Here is a 13,155-nt window from a genome sequence, read left to right as displayed (position 1 = left end):
TAGTGCAATATTTTACAAATTTAGTTGAAGCTGCGGGCTTAACAGCGCTTACGAACTTCATGTGAAAACACCATTGAACGGGGCACATATGATTGTAGTAGAGTGCCCACTAGACACATTTTGATGTGGTTGGCTCACCCACAGCTTTGATCATTCGAATGAAAAGTATCTGAGGGTTAAATTATACACTAGACCAAGGTTACAAGCCACCTCTGCTTTGACGCAAGTGTACTGAGCCAGGTCACTTTAGCGAGAAAAACAAAAGTGTGTGCCTCTCGTTTAAGCTCGCAGTGTACCGCACATGAGTTATTATATATAGTCCAATGTTTCGCACTCTGCTGTGTTGCGATTTTCACAGTTGTCTCTGACAGAGCATTGAAACTGACTGCATTCGCTATGTGATTGTGATTTCTATATTTTAATGTTTCGTTCGCACCTGAATTACTCAAAGCTGTCAGAATATGAATTCCGCTGAGTTTTCATTCGCAGGTGATCCACTCACAAGCACTCATCCCAGAGCCTTGCTAAAATCAGCCTGGCCAAAACGGTCGAATCACTCGCCATGACGCTTTGCCGCAACCTCTAGTGTACGACTACACTGGCCACGAATAACGTTCGGCAAAAGGAATAAAATTTAACCAGTTTTCCGCTTTCAGTCTCGTCACCTTTCCACTTCGTGTGACAGCTGCACACAAATACGGCACAATCAAACGCGATAATAGATGGTCGGCGCAAAAAACGGCGCAACTTTAGTATCACGCAGAGGCACACACAAGGTACATGGCCCTACTCATGGCAGTCGGAAGCAGTGCCTTCTCCGTATTACCGCCATGCTGTGCGGAGGTGAATACCACTTATAAACTCACCCCCGAGATCACAGCAGATACCACTGTTGCAGTTAAACGATGGCGAGAAAAAGCAGCGAAACACTTTAATGGAGTACACGAGCGAGGGGCACGACACCATTGAAGGGATGGGACGCTTACCGCTGCTGTATTTTCAAGTTTCGTTCCTCAGCGCTTGGTCGAAGTGGCTTCTCGTATGGTGGCCGTGCAGTCTTGGCCATGAAGTTCCGCTCCCGCTTCTAAGCGTGCAGCGATGGTCCGAGCTGGTTCCTTCGGCTACCAGCGGCCCGCGACATGGTTCTCTCGTGAACGCCATCGCAGAATATGACTCCGGATACAGCGGCCTGCCAGACAACACCTCGGTTACGTTCCTCGGTGACCTACCTTCGAGGGTTCTCGAACATTGGCCGCGCTGCCTTGATCAGGCAGTTTCGTTTCCGAAAGTGCAAAGTTGGCCACGTTTGGTTCCCTCGGTTACTGGCAGCTGGCAACATGGTTCATTCCCAGATGCCCTCGCAAGCCATGACGTAGGATATATAAGCCAGCCATGCTCCAGTTCGGTTGGGCACGACACCGTTGAAGGGATGGGACGCTCACCGCTGCTGTATTTTCAGGTTTCGTTCCTCAGCGCTTGGTCGACGTGGCTTCTCGTATGGTGGCCGTGCAGTCTTGGCCATGAAGTTCCGCTCCCGCTTCTAAGCGTGCAGCGATGGCCCAAGCTGGTTCCTTCGGCTACCAGCGGCCCGCGACACGGTTCTCTCGTGAACGCCATCGCAGAATATGACTCCGGATACAGCGGCCTGCCAGACAACACCTCGGTTACGTTCCTCGGTGACCTACCTTCGAGGGTTCTCGAACATTGGCCGCGCTGCCTTGATCAGGCAGTTTCGTTTCCGAAAGTGCAAAGTTGGCCACGTTTGGTTCCCTCGGTTACTGGCAGCTGGCAACATGGTTCATTCCCAGATGCCCTCGCAAGCCATGACGTAGGATATATAAGCCAGCCATGCTCCAGTTCGGTTGGGCACGACACCGTTGAAGGGATGGGACGCTCACCGCTGCTGTATTTTCAGGTTGGTTACTTCAAAGATACTTCCTGTTTAAAAAGTAGCAATTACTGCCTTGTTGCGGTGTCGTGCCCTCCTGACTTGCGTGATAAGATGTTCCGTACATTGCTGTTTCTTTCATGTCTGCGCCGGAAGTTTGCATCATTGTTGTTGTTGCTCTCAGGTGACATTGAATCTAATCCCGGCCCTGGCGTCGAGGAAACACTCGCAATTGTTCTTGATACAGTGCGTAGGCTGGAAGCGGGTCAGAATACAATAATTGGTGAAATTAAGGGGCTAAAAGAAAAACAGGATGCTACTGATAAAGAAATCAAAAGCTTGACCATGAGAGTGGTCACTCTGGAAGCAAAGCTGGTTTCTAATGCCCCTCCGTCATCCAACTTTGCTGATGGTGCTATTGGTTCTATTTCTGATCAGCTTCAAGCAGTAGTATCAAGGTGTGATGAAGCAGAAAATAGAATGCGACAGTGCAACTTGTTGTTTTTTGGAATTCCCGATGAGCACAAAGAGAGCTGGGAAACTTCTGAAAAGAAAATTATCGCCGTATGCTCAGATAAGTTAGCGATCACCACTACCAGTTCTCAATATGAACGTGTGCACCGGCTGGGTAAATTTGCTTCAAACAAATGTAGGCCGATAATTGCTAAGCTTACGTTTTTTAAGGACAAACAAGCAATCCTCGCCGGTGCACATCGGCTGAAAAATACTGGCTTCTCTATTAGAGAAGATTTTTCGCAAGCAACACGGCAAGCGCGCAGGAAACTGCTTCAGTTTGCTAGGGAACGGAATTGTCCTTTCAAACTAAATGTCGACAAACTTCGTATCGATAATACTACATATATCTATGACACTTGTTCTGATACCGTAGTAACCGCTAGATAGCTAGTTGCCGATGTACGCAGTGGTAATGCTCAGCAGCCGTCTACTTCATGTTCTCCTTCACTTTCAGTATCATTTACTAATATTCGCAGTTTGTTACCGAAACGTGTCTTGCTTGATTCATATCTCGAGGACAGTAAATCAGATATTCTATTGCTAACCGAGACTTGGCTTCACGCTGACGTATGCGACACTGAGCTATATCATGCTTCAAATCAGTACTCCATTTATCGCCATGACCGGGTACATAAAAGGGGTGGTGGCGTGCTGTTAGCCATCAAACGAACTATATCTTCCTTCCTTGTCGATACTGACACTCCCCTCGATATAGTCTGGGTCGCCTGTCCTACCTTAGCTGGAAAATTATTGATGGGCGTATGCTATCGCCCTCCGTCCTCCGACTGCCTTTTCGTGTCTGAGCTTCACAGAAGTATTTCCAGGGCTCTTGACCTGTTTCCCACTAAAAAAATTTACTTATTCGGTGATTTTAATTTTCCTGATATTGATTGGTCTCGCACGTCTTCTTCGAACAGTACGTCAAGTGAATTCATCGAACTATGCCTTGACTTTAATTTCACCCAGCTTGTCTCAGAGCCCACTCGCGATACTAATATTTTAGATCTTATTCTGACAACAGAGCCACATACCATAGGTAGAATTGTGCAATTAGAGGGTTTTAGTGATCACAACCTTCTACAGTTTTCAATTAATATTCCACTAAAATTTCCGGGTGTTCAGCGCAAGGTAATCAGGGATTATAGCAAGGCAAATTACGATCTAATGAACTCTGAACTTGATGTCTTCCTACACAATACATTTCTTCCCTCATTCACCAACAGGTCTGTTCAGGATAACTGGAATTCCTTTAGAAACATTTTAGCGCTCCTCATAGATAAATATGTTCCACTAATAACAATCTCTAACGACAAATCCAACCCTTGGTTTAATAAATCGCTTAGATCGCTCAGAAATAAAAAGAAAAGGTTATATGCTTCAGCTAAAAGGTTATCATCTTCTAAGTCATGGTCTATGTATAAAAACTGTTTAAAATCCTATTGTCTTGCGATTAGCGAAGCGAAAAAGAAATATTTTTCCGCCGACCTGTCTTCACTTTTACTGACTAACCCTAAAAAGTTTTGGCGTGCCATTTCGCCTGACCGTGGCAGTGACATTGTTACATTACAGAACGCCGATAATGTTCCTGTCTCTGCATCTGAGTGTGCTTCAACCTTCAATTCGTTTTTTTGCTCGGTTTTTACTAATGAAGATTTTTCTTCGGTTCCCTGTGTCCCCGATCGCGAGTACTGCTTCATGTCTCCTATCATTGTTACTGTTGAAGGCATATCCAAACTTATACACGGTCTAAAGCTGTCTACATCGTGTGGTGTTGACAATATTAATTCCAAGGTACTTAAAAACACATCCGCTTCCTCCAGTCAAATTTTATGCCACATTTTTCAACAGTCTTTATCTTCTGGTCAACTTCCCACTGACTGGAAGATAGCAAAGGTTATTCCGATATTCAAGGATGGTAACAAACACACACCCGGTAACTACCGCCCCATTTCGCTAACATGCATCTGTTGCAAGCTGCTTGAACACATCATCACCTCTCATATATACAGCCATCTTGAGTCAAATAACTTCTTTCTCAATCAGCATGGTTTTCGGAAAGCGTTATCTTGTGATACTCAGCTATTAGAATTTACGTCTGATTTACATAACGGCATGAATAGTAATAAAACTGTTGACTGCATCTTTTTAGACTATGCGAAAGCATTTGACAGAGTTGCCCATTGTCGCCTAATAGCTAAGCTGTCTGCGCTTAAGCTCGACTCATCAACATTATCTTGGCTTTGAAATTTTTTGTCAAATCGACAGCAGTTTACATTTGTCAATAACTTCAGCTCGTCTACTTCATTTGTTTCATCAGGTGTGCCCCAGGGCAGTGTAGTAGGCCCTCTTCTTTTTCTGATTTATATTAATGATTTGCCTTGTAACATTTCTTCCTCAATTCGTCTTTTCGCGGATGACTGCGTAGTGTACAGAACTATTAACTCTGAAGAAGACCACGTACATTTACAAAAGGACCTCGACTTAATAAATCAGTGGTGTGACCGTTGGCAAATGACGCTTAACACATCTAAGTGCTGCGTACTTTCTTTCACCCGTAAGAAATCGGTTTTTAACTTTTCTTACTCTATCTGTTCAGCTGTAATTCCCCGTTCATCTACATACAAATACCTTGGTGTCCATCTTTGTACTAATCTTGCCTGGTGTACTCACATCGACAAGATATGCGCGAAAGCAAACAGAACTCTGGGATTCTTGCGCCGGAATCTGCATCATTCCCCATCTACCATTCGGCAGCAGGCCTACCAAACGTTTGTACGTCCTCAGCTGGAATACGCTTCATCGATCTGGTCTCCGCATCAACAATACCTTATAGATAAAGTGGAATCCATCCAAAATCGTGCAGCCCGCTTCATCACTTCAATGTATAACCGCCACTCCAGCATCACCCAAATCAAACGCGATATTGCCCTTACTAACTTGGATTCCCGCCGCTCTGTCACCCGTCTATGCCTCCTCCATAAGTACTACTACAATTCGTGGACCAGTCGTCTATCGCTTGACATTCCTTCGCGTACATCTAGTCGACTTCATAATCATCTCAGTTTCAGACGCATCTTCGGCAACACTCAGTCATTCAATAATTCTGCATTGCCACGCGCCATCGCAGTTTGGAATAGCCTTCCGGATGAAATTGTTTCTGTGAGAGATCCGGCCAAATTTCGTGAGCTACTGCAAATTAATATGTTCTCTTGATTTTGTATAACGATGCTTTTTTTTTATTTTGTTTTTTTTTGCTGCATTTGCTTATAGTGTTTGTTCTCCCTTCCATTGTGCAATTTTCTTTGTTTTCTTCGATATAATTTCTTTTTATGCTTTATGTTATTGTGATTTTTCTGTAACCCCCCCTACTCAATGCTCTTCTGGGGCCTGTAGGGTAACATGAATAAATAAATAAACGGTGCAGGGACAACTTGCAGAAGATAGCGCCTTCAACAACCAAAGATTACTGAGATGCAACAAAAAAGCCGTTTCCAAACATGTCAATTGCAAAAGGCCAAGCTACAACTTTTTTTTTCCATTATGCGAGTAAATACTGTATGTACTGGCAGGCCTCCAGAGCTATTTGGTATGCAACTATGGTACTTTGACAGCTTGAATGAAATAAAAAGCATGAATTCATTTTTTCCGAGTGCCCAATTTTTTTTTTTTTTTGACAATTTCGTGGTGCCTAGAGAGTAGAAAAAATCTGATTACTGCTATTTTATGTTGCCCAGAGAGCTATTGCATTGGCATGGATCTATTATTTTTTGTCAGATATGTTTCCCAGCTTCTTTGGAGTAGTTAATCAAATGTTAATCAAACAAATTTTAATCAAATGGCCCCCCTACGAATTCTAGACAAGCATTGAAGATGCTCTATATTTGTTAAGATGTGAAATACATTGACAGCTTTTCAACATTTGCACAACGTGCAAAAATCCACCACGTGGGGCTCACCTGGTCACGCTCCTTCACAACCTTCTGCATGTCGTCTTCTTGCTCAGCAAACTTTTCCTCGGCATCCTTGGTGAACGATCGCATGGCTTCCAACATGTTTTCATTGTCCCTGCCAAATACACGTGCCTCTCAAACATTGTAAAGAAAAATAAATTCCTGCTCAGAAGTTGAAAGGCAAGAAAGTTATAAGTACACCAAAACTGAACTACATTTACTGCATCTGTGTGAAGCATGACTAAGGCATGCTTTTGTTGGCACGACTTTGCCTTGGGGGTGTAAACCTGCATTGCATCATGATTGTAGCAGAGGGGAGACAAGCACCCCCTTTACACAGCCCTGCCGACACCCACGCGCACTTGTTCTCACCACTGTAAGTTCACAGGGTAGTTTGCTCTATGTTAGTGGGCCTTCAACACCATGTGCATGAACTTTTTGAATCAGGGTGTCTACCAATTTGACATTTCTAAATTCCCTGACTTTTCCAGGTCTTCAATGATGATTAAAAGCGAATTCCATAACCACTACGTCTGCTTGGAAAACTGCACTGGAAACAAATCCTCGAGTGGGAAAAAAAATGGGCTCTCTATATAAAATAAGTATTCATATTAACCAGTTATCATATTAACCAGTTACCATATTAACCAGTTACCATATTAACCAGTTAAAAGTTACCACAGATGAAAGTTTGAAGGAGCCTACGATAGTCCCACATCGCAGTCAATGCTGCTAGAAATGTAGAAGTAGTGCCATCTTGCAGCATTCATGCAAAATGACACGGGAGCCTGGCCAGTTCTGCCACTGTAGTATAATCTAGTTTACTATAATGGCTGTAGCCCACACCACTTAGGATGTGGATTGAATTGAATTAGGTTGACCTGAACTACTCCATTTACTGACTCCACTATTTAGGATATGGATTGGATTAGATCTCATTCGACCTAGATTGCTGCATTTACTATTGATTTGCGTCCCCACCTAATTTGCGCATCTCTTAAGTATACTTTTCAGCAAAAAAAAAATGAATAACTACTACTCGCGTACTCTGTGTACCTTGCCTTGACAACGAGTAACGACAACGTTGCAAGAACAGAGCCGTACTGCAAAATATTCTTTCTTTTTTTTCTGACGAGCACATGCATGTTTGTATTTTATGTCTCCGTACTGCAAAATATTCTTCCTTTTTTTTCTGACGAACACATGCATGTTTGTATTTTATGTCTTTGAACTCCGACGCTTGAGGTGCAACGGAAGCCCTAGAACGGCTGCAATGAAGCTGGGGACAGCGTTTAAAGTGCCGGCGTTTGGATATGTGGTGGCAAGAAGTATCAGTCAAGGCACAACAGCTACCTTGATTCCACAGACGAATCATGGATGTCTGCACGTTACCTTGATTTACGTACTCTTCTGTGGATGCTACACTAAAAAAAAAAAAAATATATTTGCCCGGCTGCGGCGGCTGCATTTCTGATGGAGGCTGAAATGTTGTAGGCCCGTGTGCTCAGATTTGGGTGCACGTTAAAGAACCCCAGGTGGTCTAAATTTCCGGAGCCCTCCACTACGGCGTCTCTCATAATCATATGGTGGTTTTAGGACGTTGAACCCCACATATCAATCAATCAAATCAATCTAAAAAATATTTGCAGATTTATTTACATAACCTGACAAAACTGAAAAGAGAAATTTAGCTGAAGTTACACAAATGTTACCCTTGAAACACGAGCTACCAGCAATAAGTGTATAGCTGAGGGTGTTTGCAGTTGCAGCATCATTAATATTAATAATACCAATCACAATAATAAAAAGCATGAGTGGTCTGGCAAGCTTCTGCTGATAGCAGTTCTAGCCTAGACAAACCAGATGGCCTTCAAACAAAGCCGAAATCATGGCCTAAACAAACAAGAATTTACAGACGTGAGTAATGATGATAGATTTGTGGGGTTTAACGTCCCAAAACCACTATATGATTATGAGAGACGCCGTAGTGGAGGGCTCCGGAAATTTCGACCCCCTGGGGTTTTTTAACGTGCACCCAAATCTGAGTACACGGGCCTACAACATTTCCGCCTCCATCGGAAATGCAGCCGCCGCAGCCGGGATTCGAACCCGCCACCTGCGGGTCAGCAGCCGAGTACCTTAGCCACTAGACCACCGCGGCGGGGCACAGACGTGAGTAATGTTTTGGTTCGAAAGTCATATATGCCATGCGATATGCAGAAGCAACACACATCAAAATAGTGCATGTACCAATGAGGAAGCTAAGAAATGCTTTAGCTAATGTATCAAGCCAAGCTTGCATCATGCCTGCATGTGGTATCCAGATACAGACGACTGTACATACGCTGAACAGGAGGCATGATCGAGCGCTTCTGACAATACTCTCGCTCCTTGCGTAATGTATTTAGGCGTACATAATCTGAAGGTTTTAATTGTGAACAAGGCTCCCTCCCATATCAAGTGCTGAAACGTCACTAAACTGTTTTATGGGTCGGTGTATCCTTTCGCGTTTACATTAAGAAGTAAAAGTTATGCACTGTGCCCGCCCCCCTTTTTTTTACACTACTTCTAGCAGCTCATTGCAGTTGCAGTTTGATATGTGGGGCTTAACGTGCCAAAACCACCATGTCATTATGAGAGACGCCGTAGTGGAAGGCTCCGGAAATTTCGACCACCTGGGGTTCTTTATGCAGTTGCAGTTTGACGAGCCACTTTTTAAGCTTTGATCAAAGGTAATGATTATTTTTGTGACAACCACACAAAACTGCTGTCAGTTTCCATGACCTGGCCAGGTTTTTCATGACTTTTTAGGAGGGTCCGAATTCCCAGACTTTTCCAGGTTGGCAGACACCCTGCGAATACATTATCAGGGTGTCTCCCATTTTGATTTTTTTCAAATTCCCTGACTTTTCCACGTTTTCCATGATGATTAAAAGCAAATTCCATGACTGCCATGTCTGCTTGGAAAACTGCACCGGAAGAACCAAGTGAAAAAAATTTTTTTTAATAAGGCATTCATATAGAATAGGTAAACATACTTACTTCATGTGCTCGGAATGTTCCGAGCATGTGCGGTATATATGAAAAAGTACATCTGGCCAAAATTAAAAATATGAGCCGGACAGTGAGCAAGTTGGCTGTATGATGTTCGAAAGAACCAGGAAGCAGACTCTCAAGTTGAAATTAACTACAGCTGATAGTTTGAATGAGCCTGTGATAGCCCGACAACACAGCCAAACTGCTACGAAACGTAGCAATGGCGCCTTCTCGCGGCATTCATGTAAAAGGAGGACGCAGGAGCGCGACCAGTTCGATCACTGGAGTATACTCTAGTTCTATACAATGGCTACAGCCCAGGCCGCTCAAGATGTGGATTGGATTGGATTAGATCAGATAACATTGACATGAACTACTGTATTCACTTTTGATTTGCATCCCCACCTAAGTTCATCATCATCATCAGCCTGACTACGTCCCCTGCCGGACAAAGGCCTCTCCCATGTTCCGCCTGTTAGCTCGGCCCTGAGCTTGCTGTTGCCAATTTACACCCGCAAACTTCTTAATCTCATCTGCTCACCTAATCTTCAGTCTCCGCTTAACTCGCTTGCCTTCTCTGAGAATCCAATTAGTAACCCTTAATGACCAGCGGTTATCCTATCTACATGCTACATGCCCGGCCTATGTCAATTTCCTCTTCTTGAACCCCCGTTTGTTCCCTAATCCATTCTGCCCTCTTGTCTCTCAAGGTTACACCTACCATTTTTCTTTTCATTGCTGGCTGCGTCATCCTCAATTTAAGCCTAAGTTGCACGCCTCTAAAATATACTTTTCTGCAGAAAAGAATAACTACTACTCTCTTATTCTGCGCCTCTTGCCTTGACAACGACTAATGACAATGTCGCAGTAACAAAGCCGTACTGCAAAATATTTTTTTCCCCCACGACGAGCACATGCATGTTGGTGTTTTATTTCTCTGGACTGATATTTGGAGCACAATAAAAGTTCTCAGATGCCTGTAATAAAAACTGGGAATAGCATTTAGAGAGCTGACTTTCGAAAAAATATGATGCCAAGAAATCTGTCACGCCGGAACAGCTACCTCAATTTTATAGACGAATCGCGAATGCCAGCGTGTAACCTTCGTTCACATACTCTTATATGAACATGATGCTAAAAATAATCAGATTTAAGAACAGTCTCGAACTCAAATAAGAAATTTAGCTGAAGTTATCCGATGCTACCCTTGAAACGCGAGCTACCAGCAATAAATGCGTAGCAGAGGACGTTCGCCGTTGCATCGCCAATAATAAAAACAGTAATAATAATAACAATAAAAGGCATGACATACCCTGCCTGACAAGCCTCTGCTGATGGCAGTTCTAGCAAAACCAGAAGACCTTCAAGCCAATACGAAATCGTGGCCAAAACAAACATGCACAAATTTACCTACCTGAGTAATGCTGTGATGCTCATTGATATGTAGAAGCAACCGACATCCAAATAGTTGATGCCCCAATATGAAAGCTAAGAACGCGAAAGACAAGTTGCTGAGCGGAAATTTCCCCGGTCTGGTTTACATCATAGGCTCCCACGATTGTGACAACCAGTAGGACGGTGAAACCAGTAATTTCAAGAGTTAAACAACATGAACATGTCAAGAAACGATACGTGGCCTTTAATGTCCTCGCTGACCATGTGAAATCTATAAGCCATCAAATGTACTGGCCAAGCACACATCTTCTGAACAGAAAGGAAGTTAGTCTCATGTCTGCACCTGGAATCCCTGCACATACAGACAACTACCCATTTGCTGAAAAGGAATGACGGGACGCTTCCGACAATGTACTCGGGGCTTATGTCGCGTACTTAGAGGGACACTAAAAAAAACAGTAACTTGCTTTAGATTGACAAACTGCACTCTGAGAACTCTAATGCCTTACTTTCACTATCACAAGGAGAAAATAAAGATTGAAGTTTCACTTTTAAATTTTGCCCCAAAATCTTCTCACGTGAATAGATATTCCAAAATGCATTTTTTTGTATTTTCGTGGCATTGGCCCGAGAAAATTTTTTGGAACTTCGTATGCTAGATTTATGGCACCTACAGATGACAACGCAATTCATTTTTATGAAGTAGAAGTTATGTACGACCCAGTAGCTGCCTTCAAAATTTACGATGTCACAGAGTTTGGTACAGAAATCTGAAGGTGAAGTCTCCACTTGCATTTTCTTTTTGTGCGCTTTCTAGTTTACCAAACGCCGTGTCGTGGCGAGAATGATGTTTTAGGGATAGTGTCCCTTTAAATAGGCTGTTCCTTTCTTTTGGCTTTTATTGTGAACAAGGCTCCCGCATGAGGTGCCGAAATGTCAATAAACTGTGTTCTTTTGGTTGGTGTATCCTTTCAAGTTTGTACTGAGAAGTGAGATATATATATATATATATATATCATTATGTGGTTGATGGCTACCAGGTTGTCTTACAGGACAAAAGACTGCATGTCCTTAACAAATGATCTTTTAATAGAATATCAATGAAGAATAATAGCTGGCTTCATGCCCTCAAGCAGCTCGCGAGGAGTAATGGCGATTTTGGCTGGTTACAAAATGCTGAAGTGGTCTTGCCTGTGCACCTGCTAGGCTGGTCAAGAAGAAGTTCCAACAATTGTTTTTACACTACACAACATTTATAAATGAACGAACAAGGTCAGGCCAAATGCCTAGTAATGCATCTTAAGCAAAATTGATAAGGTTGGGATTTAGTGCTCCAAAATCAAAATTGTTAGAGATGTCAGAGCAGAAGGGGTCTGGAAATTTTGTCCACCAAGGGTTCTTAACATTCATCTGAACAGAGGCACAAGGACTTCAAGCATTTTTGTTTCCATATAAAATGCAGTCGCCGAGGCGGGGACCTATCCAATTTAAATGGTGCACTTCCTTAGCATGATTTGTAGTACACAGGAAGGAAAGTTACACATGATGACATTTGAAACTCACCTGTGCAACACTGTTTGAATATAGTGCGATGCAGTAGTATTCGGTTTAAAGGGACCTGCAATAGTACTTTCGCCTAGTAATGATCGAATGGATTTATTAGATCAGCTCAGTGCCTCACGAATCGACCGCCGCAAAAATTTTTGGAATCTCACGTACGAGCGGAGTCTGTGATGGCAGTGAGCACGCTGAAAGCTATGCGGGGGGAGGGGGGGGAATACAAGAAAATTTGTTTTGGGGATCATGTTCTGAACAGAGCGCGTGGCCTTCGCTGGTTGGCTCCCTGTTGCATCAATCGGAAACATGTAACAAGCATTTTGAATGCTGCGTACACTGCTTCACTGTCATACTTTCTGTGGAGAGCCTGTACAACAAGTTAGTAAATATCTAAAATACGTGTGCCACCACCCTATTAAGGTTCTGAAGACATCCCACGCAGAGTCGATGGCAAGAGTATAAAGACCACATAAGCTGTTCTCTGTAACTGCGGGCCTTTTACGAATGTTCTAGCTTGAAATGGAGGCAGGACTACAATTGCTTATCCAAGGATGGCTAAAATGATGACTAAATGTTAAAGTGGTCTTGCCTGTGCACCTGCTAGGCTCATGAAAAGGAAGTTCGAACAATTGTTTTTATAATACACAACATTTTAAAAGTGAATGAACAAGGTCAGGCCAAATGCCTAGTAATGCATCTTAAGCAAAACTGATAAGGTTGGGATTTAACACCCCAAAATCGCAATACGATTGTCAGAGATGCCAGAGCAGAGCGTTTGCTGAACTGAACTGAACCTTTCACACGTGAACGTAA

General features: G+C 43.2%; 1 protein-coding gene across 2 annotated transcripts in view; it reads right to left on the bottom strand.

Annotated features, from left to right (window-relative positions):
* LOC119176239 (uncharacterized) overlaps positions 1-13,155 on the bottom strand; it is a 160,094-nt gene that overhangs the window by 35,403 nt on the left and 111,536 nt on the right. For both annotated transcript variants that reach the window (XM_075877287.1, XM_037427422.2), the window contains one exon: positions 6,361-6,469. In XM_075877287.1, the coding sequence (XP_075733402.1) occupies positions 6,361-6,469 (109 nt within the window). The remainder of the gene's footprint in view (positions 1-6,360; positions 6,470-13,155) is intronic.

The sequence above is a fragment of the Rhipicephalus microplus genome, chromosome X, assembly GCF_043290135.1.
Source record: "Rhipicephalus microplus isolate Deutch F79 chromosome X, USDA_Rmic, whole genome shotgun sequence".
NCBI lineage: Eukaryota > Metazoa > Arthropoda > Arachnida > Ixodida > Ixodidae > Rhipicephalus > Rhipicephalus microplus.
The sequence above is the reverse complement of the archived record's forward strand: the minus strand, read 5'-3'. Positions and strand labels throughout refer to the sequence as shown.